General features: G+C 49.2%; 1 protein-coding gene across 2 annotated transcripts in view; it reads right to left on the reverse strand.

The window, feature by feature from the left end:
- ATP6V0D1 (ATPase H+ transporting V0 subunit d1) overlaps nucleotides 1–20,314 on the reverse strand; it is a 78,903-nt gene extending 58,589 nt beyond the window's left edge. Inside the window, exon 1 of one of the 2 annotated variants that reach the window (XM_090062735.1) lies at nucleotides 20,170–20,314. In XM_090062735.1, coding sequence (XP_089918861.1) covers nucleotides 20,170–20,212 — 43 coding nt within the window. In that variant the 5' untranslated portion in view covers nucleotides 20,213–20,314. Of the gene's footprint in view, nucleotides 1–19,947 lie in introns of both variants that reach the window. The other variant, XM_090062733.1, reaches the window with a different exon arrangement.
- Nucleotides 20,315–21,425: the final 1,111 nt, after the last annotated feature.

The raw sequence follows: 21,425 nt of genomic DNA on the forward strand, positions 1-21,425 counted from the left end.
AGAGTGATCTGGAATGCAATGGTACAGCATATAACACGGGTCGGCAATTATCTTGCCTGGGAGGCAGCTTAATGAGTTTTAGTGAACTGTTGAGGGCCACACAAAATATTTCAGAAGACAGCATTTTAACAAACTATAGATAAAAAAACAAATCAAGTTTAAAAATACTAACTTATACTAAAAATCAAACATTTACTATAACATATTTTGTTTTATTTAAAAAAAATTGTTATTTTTTTTTTATTGAGTAGTGTATATAGAGGTGATTGCATAACAGCTCAAAATAAAGTCTTACTCTTGCATATTGTGTGTGTGTGTGTCCTCCTCCTCCTGCCCCTGGTGCACCACTGCAGGCAGGTGAGAAGCTGCAATTGGGTGGCTCCTGCCCCTGCACACAGGGCTCCAGCTCCTGGCCACCTTCCACCCACCAGGCTGCTCATTGTGCTGGGTGGGCAGAAGGCAGCTGGGAGCTGGAGTCGGAGGGCAATGCACTGGGCCAGGGGCCTGGCAGCCATTTCCAGGCTTAGGATGTCCCATTCTCCCTCCAATAATGAGGCAGCCAAAGGAGCTTGGCAGACCAACTGGCTGACAACTGAGGCTGTAGCTTGCAATATTCTGAACCAGAAGGTGGTAGCCTTCAAGTACTGCCAGTCAACCACAGCACCAGCACAACTTCTACTTCCATAAAGGGACCTCATGTACACCTCCCATACGGTCAGAGTAGGGGTCTGGTTGCAACCCTCTTGAGTTTGCAGACCATGCTTGCCCTTGGGTTAAGTCCCCAAGTTTGTTCCACCTTTCCAGGGATTCATGAACTGGAATAGAAAAGAGCATTCAATTGCAGAGAAATTTCAGCCCAATGTTGCTCAGAAAGGGAAACCTTGTGTGCACAACAGCACAAGGAACTATCTTGGTAAGACACCATATCATATTAAGGAAGTGATGTAAAACCTAGGGCACAGGGTGGTTAAGGCATCTCTCTACAGCTCCAGAGGCACAAACATTTCTCCCACTTTACCCAGCTGTAACTGGGTACCTGTTCATTTGGCCTGATGAGTCAAACGCAGCCAGAGGCTATGCTAGCTGTAAAAAGGACTCTATGGCATTATGGCAATACAAACAGTAACCACTTGACTCCTTAACATAAAAACAAGAGGACCTTGAAGGACATGCAAGGCTGGGATCTTGTGCGTGTCAGGCTGTGAAAAGGCTAGATGCTAGCTCCAAATTCACAGATCCAAAGAACAACTAAAGTTCTGGGGATGTATGGGAGATCAAATCACTTTCTAATTGCACTGCGACATAAGGAAGAGCTTGTGTAGGAAGTGGGAGCCACCAACAAGATTTGGGGAAACCAAGGACCACTAAACATGGGCAAAGAAGAGATGCACTGGAGGGACCAGTGTATGCAGGGTTATGCAAGGGATCAGCTTTTCTCCAGCTGTAGATCTGACAGTAGGGTGCCCCTGTTTAAAATGAAAGGGTTTCATCCTTAATTCATTTTGAGAATTTGAACACTGAGGAAGTCACAACCAGATCCAAAAGGTGCTGAATACAGTACAAAAGCACAGCCCAGGTGATTAGATTGAGTGGGGAAGGATGCAAGGAAAGGATGGATGTGAACTAAGGTAGCAAAGTTCATTCCTAGACTTAACAGAATTTCAGCTTGTTTAAAGAGAAGAGATCCGAACCAGCTCCAATTGTTTACCCGAGGTGAACATGGAGAGGGATCTTCTGGAGCTGTGCTCTCTTCCCATGAGGTACTTTCCCTAGTGAAGATGTAAATATGAAGTAGCTAGACTGAACTGAGGACTTCCCCACTGTCCTCTCCTACCCACACTCACCTCCTCCTCCTCCCCCGCCCCCTCAGGACTTATATTAGCAGCAGCACATGTCCTTGTTTTGGCTGTTTTGGCAGGATACCAGCCTAAATTGCAAGGCGGCTCTCAAGACGACTCAGGGACCCCAGATGCCATGGCTCAGACCTAGACCACAGATTCCACCTAACAGCATGCTAACTGCTGGTGAAAGATTTATAGGATGGAAGACACCTCACACGATCATCAGGTCCAGACCCCTGCACTGGGGCAGGAAAGATTGTTGGGGTCAGAATACTCCAGCAAGGTGCATGCTGAGTCTTTCTTTAAAATATTTCCAGGGTAGGTGACTGAACCACTTCTGGGGGGAGTCTGTTTCCAGACCCTGGGCACTTGAATCATGAAGAAGGCTCCCCTTATGTCCAATCTGAAGCGATCTTCAAGCAGTTTGTGTCCATTGTTTCTAGTCTTCCCCTGGGGTGCCTTGGTGAACAGCTGTTCCCCCAGACCCTGATGTACACCTAGAAACCACTGGTGCATCTCCCGAGCCTGGTTGGGCATTGTTTGTAGTCAGCAGCAACTGCCCACAAAGTGTTTGGGGGGCCATGGCAAGTAGCAAGCAGGGACTGCCCACAGAAGCCGGCAGCAGCAAGCAGTGACCAACCACAAACGCCAGCAGCAGTGTCAGAAGGTGGTGAGTGGCAACTGACTGCAGAAGCCAGCGGCAGCCAATCTAACGGGGGGGCATGTGCCTCCCCACAACGCATCACTTATGTGTATGCCCCTTATATACTTATAGGCTGCCACCACATCCCCTCCGAGTCTTTTCTTCGGGTTGAACCAGCATGGGTTCGTGCAAAGCCGATCCTGCCCAACTAACCTGGTCTCTTTCTATGACCAGGTAACAAAGAGCTTAGATAGGAAGGAGGAAGTCAATGTCATCTTCTTGGACTTCCAGAAGGCCTTCGACACAGTGTCCCACCCAATTCTGGTGGGCAAACTGAGGGACTGCAGCACTGACGAAAGCATGGTCACATGGGTGGCAAACTGGCTTCAGGGGCGCACCCAGAGGGTGGTGGTGGATGGGTCGATGTGCCCTGGGAGAGTGCGGGCAACAGAGTCCCCCAGGGCTCGGTCCTTGGGCCAGTGCTGTTCAACATCTTCATTAGCGACCTGGATGAGGGTGTGGAGTGGACCCTGTTCAAGTTCGCTGATGACACCAAGCTGTAGGGTAAAGTGAATACACCGGCAGGCAGGGACCGCATCCAGGCAGACCTGGATAGGTTGGAGAAGCGGGCGGATCTGAACAGGATGCAGTTCAACAAGGACAAGTGCAGGGTGCTGCACCTGGGGAGAGGGAACCAGCATTATGGTTATAGGTTAGGGGCTGCCCCTCTTGGCAGCACAGAGGCAGAGAGGGATCTTGGAGTTATGATTGACTCCAGGATGAATATGAGTCGCCAATGTGATGAAGCAATAGGCAGAGCCAACCCACCGTCATGCATCAACAGGGGCATCACTAACCGGTCCAGAGAGGTCTTGCTCCCCCTCTATGCGGCGCTGGTCAGGCCGCAGTTGGAGTCCTGTGTCCAGTTCTGGGCGCCGCACTTCAAGAGGGACGTGGAGAACCTGGAGAGGGTCCAGAGGAGGCCACTCCTATGGTAGAGGGCCTCCGTGGCCAGCCCTATGAGAAGAGGCTGAGGGACCTGAATCTTATCAGTCTCCGCAAGAGGAGACTGAGGGGGGATCTTGTGGCTGCCTACAACCTTATCAGGGGCCAGCAGGAGGGACTCAGGGAAAGTCTGTTCACCAGGGCCCCCCTTGGAGTCACCAGGAACAATGGCCACAAGCTGAGGGAGGATAGGTTTAGGTTAGATAATATGAAGAACTACTTCACTTAAGGGTGGCCAGAACCTGGAATAGGCTTCCCAGAGAGGTGGTGCTCTCCCCTTCCCTGGAAATCTTCAAAAGGAGACTGGATAGGCACCTGGCTGGGATCTTATGACCCCTCCCACCCCCAGTGCTCCTTCCTGCCCATGGCAGGGGGTCGGACTCGATGATTCCCTTCCGACTCAGTGATTCTATGATTCTAAGATACCAGCCCCAGCCCTAGAGCAGCTTCCTGCCCAGCTGCAGACCCTGCCAGTGCTTTTGGGCCTTGTCTCCATGGAAACCCTGGCCTGAGTGTCAAAGCCCTGCTGCTGCTGGGGTCTCCATAGAAACAGACCACAGCACCATGGGCAGGGGATGCTGGGAAATGGAGACTGGCTGCCAGACGGATTGGACATTTTGCCCATTGCTGTTCTAGTATTATTGCAGAACGTAAGGAGTCACTAGTGAGTGGCAAGAGGTGCACTGTAGGAGGGAAGGGGACCTTAAGAGGCTCAGCTTTGCCCTGCTCACCCAGAACCCCCCTTTTAGCCATATTCCCATATTCATCCCCTCCTTCCAAACATGCCCCCATTAACTCCATCTCAAACCCTGCTTCTCCAACAAGCTCAGCTTTTAGGTCCCTCACCAGTACTCTCCCCTCCAGGCAGAAGAAGAAAGACCCAGCATTCTGGACAGGAGACAATAAAAGGCAATGAAGGGAACACATTCTCTCTCCTGCGTCTCAAACTCCATGGCAATAATAAAACTGAAGGAAAAGAACAGCTGATAGTTTCTTTAAAAACACCACCCCTTTTCTACAGCAAATCTCTGGTTTGCTATCTCTAACCTATGCCAGGCCTACCTGTACATTCTGTCAATACCCCACCATTGAGCCTACTCTACTAAAGCCATTCCCAAGATTCTTTCCAAGACTTTACACCTTGGTAATCCACCAGAGATCTCAGTCACATAAGACCAACTGGTGACACCAAGGAGCCTCTGGCACATAACTTCATCTCAGGACCAAGTCACGTGTATTTGATCGCTCAAGGGGCACATACAAACCTCATAATAACCGTGGCCACTCTGCCAACCTGCTTCAGCTAGTCCTTCCACCATTCTATAAATCTGCACTTAGTACTGAGGACAGCAACAGTACACGCAGAAAAAAATGCACCAATTCAAAGATGGGGATACCACAAAGCACTGGCTCATTCTTGAAGTCAGTGGTGCTCAACCTATTCAGTCTCGCATGTCACACCCAACCAGGGAGCAGCCCCACTCATTCAGCCATGCATGCTGGCATTTGGGGCCATTTGTCTTGCCCATAGGCCCAGAAATTTGGTGGCAGTGATAACAATGACTCCACTCCCATGCTGCCAAGTTCCCAGACCTATGGTGAGCCCTATGGGCCTGACAACATGGCTCCATGGGCTGGAGGTTAAACTTCACTGGTAGGCCACAGGTTGAACCCCACTATTTTAAGTTATTCCTTGTGTTTACTTATAATGGCACCTTTCTTCTTGCACTATTTCCTAGCAGCAATTGCTTCAGGAAGCAATGTTCAGATTGTACGACAGGGGTTTCTTATACCTTAAAGCAGTGGTTTCAACCTGGTTTTTATATGAACTCAGTGTTTTGGAGGGGCACATGGACTTGCAGGAGAACCTTATCTGTGCAAGTTTGGAACAGTTAATTTTAACAACGTTGTTGGCGAAAGTTCAGACAACCTCTAGAACTGGCACTGAAGAGTAAACAGCAACACTGCAAAGCCTCTGGGGACATGACAGAGATACCAGATATCAAAAATCTCATAGAAGACGCCTGAATAGTATGAAGTAACATCAAGTTAAATAAGTTCTTTAAATCCAAAAATGAAAATGTTAGCCTATTACAGTGCAGAGAAGAAAATGTCTGCCCAAAGGAGAAGCAATTAAGCAGCAGCTAGCTGTAAGGCAGGCTTTGATATAAGGGGCTGCTGTGAGACCAGGGCATTGGAAAAATTATCAGGAGGCTCTCTGCTGGAAGCCATCTCTACCATGGCACTACAAGTGAGAACAGATTTAAAAAGTTATAATAGTAAAGACAATCACCACCACCCACACAAAAGAAGAAATCTACCCCACTCAGGGTAAGTGCTCATAACACACAATCTTCTCTACCATCCTACAGCTCCTCCCAAAATGCCTTCCTGGCAGATTAACAGGAAGTTATAATTTTGCACAAGAGCAAATTATACTCACACTGCATCTTTAAAAGTGATGCCTCCACTACTCCAAGTGGATCACTGCCACAGTCTTGTATTAATGGAATTGGCCTCAAGCATCACTCTAGCCACTTCTGAAAGATGCCACGTCTGAGGGCTAAGCCCTAGCACCTACTGCATCCTGACTAGAACCTGCTAAGTTTAAGGCTAGGTGGGAGGTGTCAGCTTGCCACTGATGGCTATGATCATAGAAAATTGGGGTTGGAAGGGACCTCAGGAGGTCATCTAATCCAACCCCCTGCTCAAAGCAGGACCATCCCCGATTATCTCATCCCAGCTGATGCTTTGTCTACCGGGGCTTAAAAAGCCTCCAGGGATGGGGATTTCACCACTTTCCTGGGTAGCCTGTTCCAGTGCTTCATTACCTGCCTAGTGTGAGAGTTTTCCTTCGTATCTAACCTAAACTTCCCTTGCTGCAATTTGAGACCACTGTTCCTTGTTTTATCTGCCACCACCAATATTCAGCAATAGACAACTTCAGTAACATTCTCAACAGCACTTAAATCATTTATGTCATTATGAAAATGAGATTTAAGCTCTTATCAGGGATTTAGGAAGATTTTCAAGAAAGGTGGAACATGTTTTGAACCCAGAAGCTCATCTTGCATCTCTCCCAGCTATACAGCTGATCCAGTATAAGATATTACCAAACAAGTCCTGTTTCTCACATACTTCCCTTGTGCACATTTGAAAATTCTGGTGTAAATAACTTCCACAAGTGGCACTTAAGTGATGTCTAGATTGAAAAATGATGGACACTTAGGTGATCCTTTGCTGTATTTAGCACTGACAAGGACCCACCTGAAATTCCATGCCAAGCACTGAGCAACACCCCTCAAGAAAGACATGTACGAGAAAGACATGATCCCTGCCCTGAGGGGTCCTTGGAGCTTATGGCTGTACATTAGGCCTCTTGGCCTCTGCCAGCCAGCAGCTGGTACTGCTGTGGGAGTACCATGAGGATTTCTTGGCTTGTATAAATTGGAGGGTTGGCGGGGAGCTGGGCTGGGCACAGACAATGGTAGATTGGGTTTGGAAGGGGGAAATATAATGGCAACTTAACTAGTTCCCACTCTAATGTTCACATGGGGCAGAGTTAAGGCTGTGTGGTTGTGCTATCTAGCAGTCATTGGTCAAACTCAGCGTTTCTTGACATTTTAGTTACTAAGAAATTGAACACCCTCCTAGGAGGATGCAAAGAGCACAGGGCAGTGCTGAGCACTGGTGTTTTTGTTCTAGTTCATGGGTTCCCAAACTGTGGTATGTGTCACCCTGGGGGTATGCAAGACTTCTCTGGGGGGAGGGTGGTATACAGGACAGATTGTGTAATGGTAGATTTCACTTTCATTTATAGTTGGCATTTAAGGGGTTAAAATATAAAAGACATGCTGGTAGGCATATGCAGGCAGCTGGTAAATCTGGAAGAGGGTACAAAATAAGGGGGTCTGCACTGGTGAAGCCACATCTGGAGTACTGTGTCTAGTTTTGGGCCCCTTGCTATAGAAAGTACGAGGACAAGTTGGAGGGCAACAAAAGTGGTCCAGGGGCTGAGGCACATGACTTATGAAGAGCAGCTGAGGGAACTGGATTTATTTAGTCTGCAGAATTGAAGACTGAGAGGAAATCTGATGGCAGCCTTCAGCTATCTGAAGGGTAGTTCCAAAGAGAACAAGCGGCAATGGCCTGAAGTTGCAGGAAGGGAGGTTTAGGTTGGATATTAGGAAAAAAATTCTCACTAGGTAGGTGGTGAAGCACTGGAACAGCTTACCCAAAGACAATCCACACTTGGCAATCACCATCCGTGGAGGTTTTTAAGGCCTGCTTGACAAAGCCCTGGCTGGGATGATCTAGTTGGAGATTGTCCTGCTTTGAGCATAGGGTTGGGCTAGATGACCTCCTCCCAACCCGAATTTTCTATGTTTCTACAAATAAGAGAATGTTTGGGAGCCTCTGCTCTAGTCAAAGGGGTGTAAATAGCTGCTTTGTTGCAACCCCTTCCCTTATGGCTGTACGGGGAGGCAACACATCTGATAGGTGTATTACCCCCCCACCACACACAATTCCTTTCAGGACTTGAGCATTTTTAGACCCACAATTCATAATATGAGAGGTAAATTCACTCTTATGCAATTGGCATAGGTGTCGTGCCCCCACCCTGCCCCAGCAGGTAAGTTGGTGGGGGGAGGGGAAAGGGCCATGGGGCCGGGGCCCCACTCACCCCAGCTCCTGCTGCAGGAGCCCTGGGAGCGGCTGGTGCCACCAGCCTACAGCTGCTAGGCTGCACTGTGCTCCACTTGTCTCTACTCACCCCAGCTCCTGGACTGTGCCATGCTCTGGTACAGGCAGCTGGTGTCAGCTGCTCCAAGGACCACTGAAGCAGGGGCTCCGGTGAGTGGGAAAAAGCAGAGCCCAGGGAGGCACGGGGCATGGCACAGCTTATTTCCCTAGCCCTTGCTGCAGCGGCCCCAGGAGTGGCCAGCACGGGACACCTCTTGCTGCTCTGTGCACCCCCAGGAGGGCTACGGGCCTGTGCTGGGCTCTTCTCAGGGGGGCATGCCCTGGATCTGCACGTGGGATAACAACAGGCTGTCGCTGCAGGCTGGGACCCATGGCAGCACTGGACTGTTCCCCACGCTTAGCATGGCCAGACCAGAGCACTGCGAAGACAACCGCTGGCCCCAGCATGAGAGAAACATGAAAGTCACGTGCCTCCCAAGGCTGGAGCGAGGGGCGAGTAGCAACCGCCACGGGCAGGGCCAATCTCAGGGGGTGCACGCCTCCTACACATCACAAGTGACAGAGACAGAGACACTCTTTCTTAAATGGCTTTCCCAACAACTTTGCTTTATAACTGAGCAAACAGGATTTATCAGGGTCTGTTGATCACCAAGGTTATGGAACTACAATTTTTCTATTAACAACAGGGCTCTGCAAGAGCTGGAGAATTTCATGGTGGATTCCTTCCAGGAAGAACTGCTCTTCTCCAAGTTATCTGTAGAACAGCATGGGAGGCACTTTGACACCTCACTAACATAGCTCTACAAACAACTTTCCAGAGCAGCAAAAACCAGGTGGCACAAAAAGTTCCTGGCATGCAATCGCCCCAGGGCATCAATAATTAGCAGGTTTCAGTGGCCATGCAGGGGACTCTCTGGTGAGAAGATAGAGACTTTAACAACAAACGAAGTGAAGAACTGCTCCAATGTGTGAGAATGTACCTTAAGAACACACCTCTCCAAGATACCTGAATCCAAGCAGAAGACAAGATAGAGTGCAGATGAGACTGCAAGACAAGTGTCCTGGAACAAATACTTGATTGCCACCTAGTGTTGAAAACTAAAACTAAATTTCCTGCTGAGAAAGCCATGAGTGCTTACTTGAATAAAGGGTCAAATGTCCGGGTTGTTTACTTGAGTAAACATGCCCAAGCTCCCTTTCATTCCTCTGGTATGATGCAGATATAACAGTTACAACTGATACATGCACTCTCTCCCCTATGAAAACTACATACTCGCTGCTTTAACAGGCAAGATCAGCTCCCTTAAGAAGCATGGGCTGGATGAATGGACTGTAAGGTAGATAGAAATCTGGCTGAAGCATCAGGCTCAGAGTATAATCAATTAATTGATGTTCAGCTGGCATCCAGTATCAAGTGAAATGCCCCTGGGCTTCATCCTGGGACCGGTTTTGTTCAGTATCTTCATCAAAAACCTGAAAGATGGCAGAGAGTATCCTCAGCAAGTTTGCAGATGACACTATGATGAAGGGAGCAGTAGATATGCTGGAGGATAAAGTTAGGATTCAGAGACCTAGGTAAATTGGAGAATTGAACCAGAAGAAAAAAAATTGTATGAGTTTCAATGAGGACAAGTGCAGAGTCCTGCATTTAGGATGCAACAGTCCCATGTACCAGTACAGGCTGGGAATCAACTGGCAAAGCAGCAGCTCTGCAGAAAAGGACCTGGGGGTTACAGTGGACAACAAACTGAATGAGCCAATGTGCCATTGTTGCCAAGACTGCTATGGATCAACATTCACATCATGTCACGGTGGGATGAGCAGTGGGAGGGTGTAGCCTCCACTCCCAGCACAGCCCCAGGCCCCTCCGCCCCGCCCCAGGGGCACACGCCTTCCCCCCATGCCCTCCCAGATGAGCATATCGCCCTAGTCTCACCATGGGGGGCCTTGATCCACCACACCAAACTTACCAGCTGGACGCAGCTGTATCCAGTGCTGTAAAGTCGAAACTCACGTAGGAAGTTTGAAACAGGGTGCCAATTTATAAACATCTTAAGTGCTGTTCATTGTAACTCAAAAAGTCTTAAGTTGAGGACTGCCTGTACCAACTGTAATAAATTTCAGGGCTGAGGGTGGACCATTCAAGAAACATATGTTTGCTGATGAGGTTTTAAAGAAACTCACACCAGTGAAGTCACTTAAGCACCTGTATTCAGCAGAGGCTACTGAATCAATAACCCAGCTTTTAACAGCAGTAGCTTCTTCTGCAGGTGTAGAAAGAATATTTTCTTCCTTTGGATTAATTTATTCTACACTGAGAAATCACTTGTGTGAAGAAATCATCCCGAGTCTGTCTCACTTCTGTAAGGGGACAGCCAAACCTCCTCTGTCTCCTCTTCACACTGCCTGGCTGCTAAGACAACTGAGCCTAGTCACCTAGTAGACTAGGCTGTACAAATTCCTTTGTCCTGAGTTTCCCTGCCATGGGACCTGCTGGACCAGTTTCGTGACCCTGGTCTCTCTACCTGAGGATGCTAATGACTTTTAAAAGGATTGGTCTGCAACCAATACTGCCCGTTTCTGGTTGGTACTTAGTGATGAGGTAACAAAAGTTTTAAAAAGGGGTCACTCCATGGAGGTCAGACATTTTGGACACTGAAACAAGCAAAAATGCCCCTAGAGTTTTATCAGTCTCATCAAGCCCTGTCCATTTTGCTCAGGGTGTTGGGTTTTTTTATAATGACACACTTCTACCTTGTACTCCTTCCCTATTCTCCCCCTCTCTGATTAATAAAAGCAAAAGCTACCTGCATGCAGTGTGTGGGCTGTGAACTCTAGAGGAAAGAGAGGTAAAACAGCCTTTATAGCTCCCTTTGCTCAGCTAGCTAAGGTGGGGCTGGCTTTTTACTGTCCTCCAGTAGAGAAGGCTACTTTTGAATGCTTCACGCTAACAGAAGCACACCAAGATACCACGGTGGGGATAAGCATCCCCAAGGTCTGCAGGGTCTGTATACCCCAGGCTGCACAGAGCTCTAACAGAAAACAGAGCCCAGGTAGTGGCAGTTACCCCAGGCTTGTAGGTGTGCTCCAGGGTCAGCTGGACATAGGCACCCCAGAGGAGACATCTGAAGTGGGGTTTTGGCTGGGCACAGTGAGGCGCGTGGCTCAGCATGGTAGTACCCCCTGCTGTTCTGCCACAGCTTGCACCATCAAACTGCACCAAATCCATGCTATACCCAAGATATATAGATGACATCATCATCATTTAGACCAAAAACCTGTAGTGTGATCACAAATTCAATAACCATCACCCTTCCATCAGACAGTCACTTGAACCTCAAAAGGGCTTTCACCCAACAAGGACACTGTCAGAGAGATGGATCATACTTTTGAGCCACCCAGATACCACGTGAAGAATTGCCACAGTACAAAAAGAAAACCCCTATGAACTGCATGCCATTGGTTGTAACATACAAACCTTACTGGGAACCCATATGGAAAATCCTTGAATAATTGCATACTATAAGAGGACCCAGTTCTCAAAGAGATTTTCCAGAACCACCCATCCTAACCTTTAAACATGCACCAAACCTCATCCACCTCATCACCAGAAGCAAACGTCCTATGGCCTAAAGCACACTGAATGGATCTAGACCATGCCAGGACAAAAAAAAAAAAATGTAAAAAACTTACCAACACATCTCCACCACTCCCACAATTACTACATCACACAATATAACCATCACTATTCCTGGATATTACACCAGCACTTGCAGAAATGTAATACATCTAATCTAGTGCACTAAATGACCATATGGAAAATATGTAGGAGAAACCAAACAATAGTGTAGCAGAGTGAACACACACTGCAAATCTACCAAATAGGGGTGCGCCGATAGAGATTTTTGTGGCCAATACCAACAGAAGATTTTTAAGGAGGCATATCTGCCAATACCAATCTGATTTCCGATGCCCAGCCCAGCAGCGTGGAGAGTCTGGTGTGTGGAAGGGGGGAGGGAGAGAAGGGGCTGGTGTGTGGAAGCAGAAAGGAAGGGGCTGGGGGTGCAGATCAAGACCCCACGGTGAGGGAGAGTGAGGGGTTGGGGCTAGCACTGCTCAGCCTGGAGAGGTGCAGCACAGAGCCGCAGCTCATCCAGAGGGCGTAGGGAGGGGTGGCTCCCGCCACTATGCGCTGCTCATCCGGGAGCCATTCACATGGTGCTCACTTGCTCATGCAGAGCTCCAGCCACTCGCTCCTGCTTGGCAGGGAAATAAAACTGCAGTTTTAAATATGGTACTGTTTTTGCCCCCTATCATCTTTGGAGTGTCCTTGAGGAGCCACCAATTTAATCAAGAGGCCTTGAAAACCATTAAGCAGATCAAGAACAACAATGCAAATGATCCTGATGGAATACCAACTGAATTTTTATAAGTACAAAAGAAAATCTACACATTGCTATTATTAAATTCTGGAAACATGAACAGATTTCCAGCAACCTGAGAGATGCCAAAATCGTTGCCATATTCAAGGAACAAGATAGACTAGATTGCAGCAATTATCATGGTATTTGCACTTCTGTCCACAGGTGGGAAGATATTTGCCCCCATTCTCCTCAACAGGCTCATTTTAAGTCCCAATGTGGCTTGAGAGCAGTCAGGAATACAATAGGCATGATCTTTGTTGCAAGACCATTGCAAGAGAAGTGCCATGAACAATACCAAGATCTTTCCATGGTCTTCACTGGCCTGGCTAAAGCCTTTGAATTCAACAAGTAGAGAGGCCTTTATGTAATGACAACTGGATGCCCACCAACATTTGTCCCATTGGCTACGCCAGACAAGAAAGCTGATATTTTTAACAGTTTCTTTGCCTCTGTTTTCTTGAACAGGGACTGGGACAATCCCACCTACCAGAGGTAGGGACAATCTTGGGGATAGCTCTGTCAGGCCTTCAGTCAGTTGCAGATGTAGTTAGGGATCTTCTGGAAGGGCTAGACATTTTTAAATCTGCAGGTCCAGATGCCCTCCACCCAAGGGTGTTGAGGGAGCTGGCAGGGGTCATCATGGAGCCTTGCCCCAGCTGTATGAGCATTTGTGGTCATCTGGCCAGGTGCCGGGGAATTGGAAACTGGCTAATGTGGTCCCAATTTTCAAGATAGGGAGGAAGGAGGACCCAAGTAACTATAGGGCTGTAAGCCTCACCTCGGTGCTCAGGAAGATCTTGGAGAGAATCATCAAGGAGCACATCTGTGGGGGACCAGCAGGGGAGATCATGCTCAGGGGCAATCAGCATGGGTTCATCAAAGGCAGGTCCTGCCTGACCAACCTGATTGCCTTTTATGACCAAGTAACTAAATCCTTGGATGATGGTGTCACCGTGGACATAGTCTTTCTAGATTTTACAAAGGCCTTTGACACTGTCTCTCACCCCATCCTCATCAATAAATTAAGCGACTGTGGCATTGATGCCTGCACAGTTGGATGGGTAAAAAATTGGCTGATGGGGTGCACCCAGAGAGTAGTGGTGGATGGGTTGTACTCAGACTGGTGAGATGTGAGCAGTGGGGTACCCCAGGCTCGGTCCTCAGGCCCGCACTGTTTAACATCTTCATCAGCAACTTGGATGAGGGGGTGGAAAGCACGCTGTCCAAGTTTGCTGATGACACTAAGATGTGGGGCGAGGTGGACACACTTGAAGGGAGAGAGAAGCTGCAAATAGATTTAGACAGACTACAAAAGTGGGCAGATGAGAATAGGATGGGGTTCAACGTAGACAAATGCAGGGTGCTGCACCTTGGGAGAAGGAATCCACAGCATACATACAGGCTGGGGAGTTCCCCTCTTGAAAGCACAGAGGCGGAAAGGGATCTTGGAGTCATTATTGACTCCAAGATGAACATGAGCCGCCAATGCCAGACTGCAGCCAGCAAGGCCAGCCATACCTTGTCATGCATCCAAAGGTGCATCTCAAGCCGGTCCAGAGAGGTGATACTCCCCTCTATGCAACTTTGGTCAAGCCGCAGTTGGAGTACTGCATCCAGTACTGGGCACTGCACTTCAAAAGGGATGTGGCCAGCCTGGAGAGGGTTCAGAGGAGGGCCACCCGCTTGGTGAGAGGGCAGCAGGACAGGCCCTACGAGGTGAGACTGAGGGACCTGAACCTGTTCAGCCTCAGCAAGAGAAGGCTGAGGGGGGACCTGGTGGCTGCCTACAAACTCATCAGGGGAGATCAACAGCAAATAGGTAGAGCCCTTTTCTCCCCAGCACCACCTGGGGTGACAAGGAACAATGGTAATAAGCTGATGGAGAATAGGTTTAGGTTAGAGATCAGAAGGCAATATTTTACAGTTAGGGTGGCCAAAATCCAATAACTTCCCAGGGAAGTGGTCCTCACCCCTACCTTGGGCAAATTCAAGAGGAGGTTGGATGATCACCTGTCTGGGGTCTTGTGAACCCAGCATTCATTCCTGCCTGTGGCAGGGGGTCAGGCTAGATGATCTGTTCAGGTCCCTCCTGACCCTAGCTACTATGAAACTGTGATTGCAGGAGAAAAGGAACATTGATATGATTTGTAATAGTAAGTGGAAAAGCCACCATCAGCTCTTCAATGCCACTACAAATGAGACAGTATATCCAATAAGTCATCCAAAATCAAAGACCTCTTGAAAGTTTGTGCATCAACAATTTGGGTTTAGCTTTCTCCATCTGTATAGTGGAAATAGTGCCTACATTTCTCATAGAATGGCCAACAGTAAACATAGATTCATAGATTGTAGGACTGGAAGGGACCTTGGAAGATCATTGTGTCCAGCCCCCTACACCAAGAAGGAAAGACAACTGGGGTCAGGTGACCCCAGCAAGGTGACCATCCAGACTCCTCTTGAAGATTTCTAGGGTAGGTGATTGCACTATCTCTGAAGGGAGCTTATTCTACAGTCTGGACATCCATAGTTGTGAAGTTTTTCCTAATGTTGAGCCTGAAATGGTCTTCCAGGAGTTTGTGACCATTACTGCTAGTTTTCCCCAAGGGTGCCTGGTGAACACTTGTTCACCGAGCCCTTGATGTACTCCCCTGATGTAGTGGTAAGCTGCTACCAAGTCCCCTCTCAGCCTTCTCTTTTTCAGGCTGAAGAGTCCCAAGTCCCTCAGCCTTTCCTCATATGGCTTGCCCTGCAAGTCTCTGATCATATGGGTGGCCCTTCTCTGGATTCTCTCAAGCTTTACCAAATCCTTGTTAAAGTGCAGGCACCCAGAACTGGACGCGGTATTCCAGCTGTGGTCTCACCAATGCTGAGTAGAGTGGAGAGAATCACTTCCTTCAGTTTTGCTGGAGATGCATCGATTGATGCATGCCAGGGTATTGTTAGCTGTGCTGGCCACAGCATCACACTGCTGGCTCATGTTCATATTGAGGTTTATTATTACCCCCAGGTCCCTTTCATTCAGTAGTGCTGGTCAGATTGGCGTTGCCAAGCCTGTAGGTGTGCAAGGGGATTGTTTGTCCCCAGGTGGAGCACTTTACATTTCTCGATGCTGAACTTCATCTGGTTTGGTCCGCCCAACTTGCCAGCCTGTCTAGGTCCACCTGTATCTGCAGCCTATCTTCAACCATGACCACATGCTTCCCCATAATTGGTGTTGTCCGCAAACTTGGCCAGTGAGCTCTTTCATCCGATTGATGAAGATGTTGAATAGTACTGAACCAAGCATCAGACCCCTGTGGGAACCACTGGCCACTTCTTGCCAAGATGACACAGATCCATTCATTAGAGCTTTCTGGGCCCTGCTCAGCAGCCAGTTTCCTATCGACCTGACTGTCTCGCAGTTAAGCCCACAGTCTTCCAATTTTCTCACAAAACATTGTAGGACACTAGACCAAAAGATTTTTAAAATTCAAGGTATATAATGTCAACATCATCTCTCCTATCGAGGTGGCAAGTCACCTGAAAAGGAGATGAGGTTGGTAAGATAAGACCTGCCTGTGATGAAGCCATGCTGGCTGTCGCTCAGAATCCTACTTTCTGCAAGCCTATCACAAATAGACTCCTTAATGAATTCTTCCAGGATTTTCCCTGGGATAGAAGGTCTCCAACCATTTTAAGTAGGAGATTAATTTTTTAATTAAAAAGCTACCCACAAACTACCACACACCACCCCTCCCCATCCTCCCTCCCTGCCCCCCCCCCCCCCCCCGCCCAGCTGCCCAGCAGGTCAGTCTGTGGGGAAAGAGGCAGCAGATCAAGGCAGAAGAAAAAAAAATTGGGGGGTGTGCCCCCCCCAGGTAAGTCTGTGGGAGAAGGGGCAGAAGGAAGGGAAAGGGGCGGAGGGGCGGAGGCAGGGCACAGAGAGGCCCCAGAGGTGAGGGAGGGAGCGAGGCTGGAGCAGGGGCTAGAGGGAGCAGGGCCCCTGCTGGGCTAGGTGGTGGGAAAAGTGGAAGCCTGGGGGGCACATGTGCCCTGCCCCACTTGTTCCATCACCTGGCCTGGCAGAGGCCCCACAACCCCCAGGCCCTGCTTCGCTTCCTCCCTCATCATGGGGGCCTTGATATACCCCATCCAATAGCAGTAAGGGAGGGAGTGCAGCTGGGGAAGGCCCTGCATAGCCCAGGCACGCGACAAAGCCACTAGCAGCTCATCTGGGGAGCACAGGGTGGGGGAAGCATGTGCCCCTGAATCTGTGTGGGGCAGGTCAGGCAGGGGTGTTGGGCATGGCTGCACCTAGACTGGGCAGTGGTACTGGAAGCAGCACTATGTGGGGGAAGAGGGCATAGCCCCCCACAACCACCCCCCCCAGCACCACCGCTACCCGCCCCTGAGCACAGCATGGCCCAGTCCTTGCAAGAGGAGCCCAGCACAGCCTCAACCCACAATGGCAGCCTGTCCTCCCCCATGCAGATCCAGAGCAAATGCCTCCCAAGCCCTCGGTGGAGGGTGGGAGGAAGTGGCAGGCAGAGGGGAATGCTGGGCTGCGCTGGCCTTTCCCCAGCAGGGGGTGGACCGTGCTGCACTTGGGGAGGGCAGCTCGTTAAAAATTGGCCATTAGTATCAGCCCAAAAAAATCGCTATCAGTGCACCCCTACTGAACAAGCAGGTTTTCTTGCTTGGTAAGCTTCCAACCCGATATACGTCTCCTTTCAATATTACTTATTGCTCTACCCCTTTCAGCCAGTTCCTTACCAACCTCAGAATTCTTCTACTTTACTAATACATTGCCCCATGGTTTCTTATACAAGTTCAGGGACAAGAACTACCACACTACCTTAGTCTGTCAGTTCTTATCAAGCAAAAGTACTGTTAGCCCAGTACAATTTGCATGTGATAAACCCATGCTGCATTGTATGCCATTTCCCCAGTCTTTAATTAACCTGTTCTTCACATTCGGACCTAGAGCCTTGCATATTATGGAAGTCAGCCTTACCAGCCTGTAGTTGCCGAGATCAATTCGCCCTTAAATATTTAAAAACTTCACTAGTGAATGTTAAAAATCATTACTATTTATATATCATCATAAAGACCAAAGCAAATATAGGATTCTATGCATGGTAGCTACATGGAACATGGTATCATGTTGATGCCAGCTAGAACATGCAGTTGTCATATTTGCTATCCAATCACACAATACCACCCCCAACTTGACAGATGTTCTCTTTAAAAAGAACCTTGCTACTGGACTTGCCATTTCTCATGCCAATTCTTTCAGAATTCTGGAATGGAGATCACCCAACTCCCACAATGTAAGTGTTACACTCCTAAATTCCAGTTGTGCAAATTGCCAATCAGCCATTCTGTTTTTGCCTGAGGCCAATGTCATAATCTCAGCTTTCAATAAAAAAGATCAAATATTCAGTTAGTTCCTGGGCAATTGCCAGATTATCCTTAGCCCAAACTCCACCCCCAATACTGACCCCCTTCTTTCCATGTTCTTTATTTATATGACTGAAGAAGTCTTAATTTTATAAAAGCTACTAAAACAAAAAGCAAATGTTGCACGATCGCAGCAATTCTCACAGTCTTTGACGTCAAGAAGTATAGGGATTCCTCCCTTTCTTTGGGGATACCTAGATGCAAGTTACAACTATCATTTGGTATCAGCATAACAGCAGCAGATTGTAACAGCTGATGCATTCAAGAGCAGCCACTCTTCTTGCCCTTGTAAGCAATTAGAAGGTATGTTTGTCCACACCTTTTGAGCATCAGTCCTTTTTCCCATGCTCTGTAGATGCTGTGTTTATTTCTACTACCTACCCTGAGAAGACTATTCACCAACACTTGTCTGAGTCCCCTTCTTGCAATATTTTCTTCTTGCTCAAGGTATACCCTGATCTCTGGAATTTTTTCTTCAGCACAAAGGTACTCTCATACTACTCAATCCAGCTGGATTACTAAACTATACCAAAAGTTTGTCATTTGCTGTTTCTCAAAGCTTTATTAGATGCAAAAGAGGTGACCTAGTGACTGTTTTACAAAAGGAGAGGGAAAAGGAGACAGCAGGAACAGATTTAGATATTAGAAAGGTACTGAACCATTAAGTTATCTGAGGCTAGGATTGTGTTTTCAGATACCCACATGCTTTATTACCAAGAGCCCTTTCCTCATGACACCAAACAAAAACAAAACATCTTTCAAGATCTAGGAGCATCTAAAACTTTGTATGTTCAGAAAATGTTCTAAAGCTATGAAATGCTCGTATACTTTCTTGCTACTAATGATTCAGATACTCCAAGGTGCATCTAGACAAGCTATACCACTATGTATCACTGACTGTAGTATTCAAATGCAGTTACACAAACATTTCTAGTATCAGTCTGAACCCCTAATACCATAGAAGAAGCCCAACAGAGACAAGATAAAAATATGCAAGAGAAGCCAAGGCCAGAATGTCCAAGAGATCAAGTACAGAAAGCAGATAAAAAAACCACAAAAACCCCCGGAAGAGCTTGGACAGTAGAATGAGCCTGCTTTCAGCCAAAAAGAAAGTAGTACATAGCCACACCCCCTGTTCCTTCTTTCTAGGTTCTGGGAAGAGGAACTGCAAAACTCATGCAAACCAATGGTCCCTCCATGGTTCTCGTCACTAGCAGCAGCCCAGTGAAGCTGCTTCTGAGAAAGGCAAGGGGGATACAGCAAAAAGCAGCTGTTTGATTAGCCTGCCCCTTCAGCATCTCCTATAAGCCCCATGGGTCTGGGTTCATCAACACGATTACTCCATGGGAAGTTTACTACCACACACAGTTTCACAACTACTATAGTTCCCAGAAGTGCTAAAGGTTTGGTCACACCCCCCCCCATTCCAGGAGAGCTTCCCCATCCACACAGGGCCTACAGACTGAACCAGGAGGAGCCACCCCTAACCCCAGAAGCTTCTCATCCACTGCTCCCTCAATACTCTCCATGTTCTGGCAAATCATCCACACTACAGACAGCAACCCTGCCTGAAGCTGCCGAGTCTTCCCGCAGCAGGGGGTGGGAGAAGGGAGGCAGGGCTTCCCTTCCCGCACGAGGCTGCCGGCTCGCGCTTGCTCCCGGTGTCAGGAAAGGGGGAAGGAGCGCGGGGGGATCGTCATGCGCTTCCCGGGCCGGTCCCCTCTCCCCCCCCGCCGGCCCCGGAGGGCAGGGACCGGCACCGCCGTCTCCCCAGAAAGGCCCGGGGAAGGAAGGAGCAGCAGCAGCGACCTCGCCCACCGCAGTACCCCGCGCCGCGGCCGGACGCTGGGCTCGGCAGCCCGGCAGGGGAAACCGCCTTAGCGGGCCTCACCCTCCAGGCTCTCGCACTGCACCAGGTTCACGTAGTCGCCCTGGCTTAGGACGCCCGCCTTGAAGCCGCGCACCAGTCCCTCCAGGTAGCCGTTGTCTACGTTAAAGTAGAGTTCGGGGAAGCACGACATGGCGGCGGCGGGAGCGGCCCGGGCGGCGGCGCCGGCAGCACAGAGCAGACGCGCCCGTTGGCTCCGAGTCACGTGACTCTGAAAGGACTCACGTGACAGCGGGTGCCGGAAGCGGCCGAGCAGCGATCCCAGCATGTACCGCGCGGCGAGGGGCAGGATGATGTTGGGGTTGGCGGTGAAGGTGAAAGTCGGTTCCACTGGCTACGGGAGCCCGCTGGAGCCAAGGCTACTCACGCGGACCGTCCCGGAGAGAGTAGGGACCGGAAGTCGTCTCCTGCCGCTCCAGGGCGCGGCCCGCGCGTGCGCAGCGTGTTTTGGGCTCAGGTCGCCGCAGGCAGCTCTGCTCGTGGCGCCGCGGGGCTCGGGTAGAGGTTCTCCCCTGGAGCGCGGGCACATGCACAGCCCCTCCTGTCCCTGGCTGTGCGTGAGTTGTCCCGAGGATTGTGTCGGCACACACTTAGCGATCCCCTCCAGTAAGGGACTACGTCAGTGTGGGGCCAAGCCTACAGCACCCCGTGGATACCAAACAGGCTTGCTCTGCATCTGAAGATCCTGTTCTGGGGCTGGGCTGATGACCTGTAGGAAGCAGGTGCCGCGCAGGATGAGATTTCTTTCTTTCTTTGGGTTTTCTTTTTTTTCTAACCTCTTAAAAGCTAGAGCATTATAACCCAGACCACTGCCTTAACTGGCACTTCCATCTTGGAACAGCTGAAGCCCTTAAGAATGCCAGAGCCACCCTGCAATCTTCATTCAACCCCTGTCTGCATAGGCTTTATAGTATAGTCCTCAATAAACTGATTGTACCCTGCTCCACAGAAGCCCTTTGTCATTCAGGACACAGCTTGAGCCAACTGCCACCAACCCCAGTCATTGTGCTACCTGTATGCGCCCGAATGAGGAACTGGATTTTGGGCTGGGATTATACCCAGGAATCCTTCTTGGGCCACCCCAGACAGCACGTCTGTGGCACCAAGGGACTCTCCTGGACATCTCTGACCAGAGATTTGCCTGGCCCAAAGGGCAGTTTGGCTGTGCCAGCCTGCCAATAGCACCCCAGCCGCCATGCTAAGTATATAGAACCAAATAAGGAACTGGATTTCAGGCTAGGATTATACCCAGAAATCCTTCTTGAGCCACCCCAGACCATGTTCCTGTGCTACCGGGGGACTCTCCTGGACGTCTCTGAATAGAGATTTCCCTGGCTCAAGGCGTGGTTTGGCTGTGTCAGGCTGCTAACAGGCAGCACCCCCAACCACTGTGCTAAGTATAAGAAACTGGAATTTAGGCTGGGATTATACCCAGAAACCCTTCTTGGGCCACCCCAGACCAAACCTCTGTGGCACCGGAG

The sequence above is a fragment of the Crocodylus siamensis genome, chromosome 9 (genome assembly GCF_052110815.1).
Source record: "Crocodylus siamensis isolate JL-2025a chromosome 9, ASM5211081v1, whole genome shotgun sequence".
NCBI lineage: Eukaryota > Metazoa > Chordata > Crocodylia > Crocodylidae > Crocodylus > Crocodylus siamensis.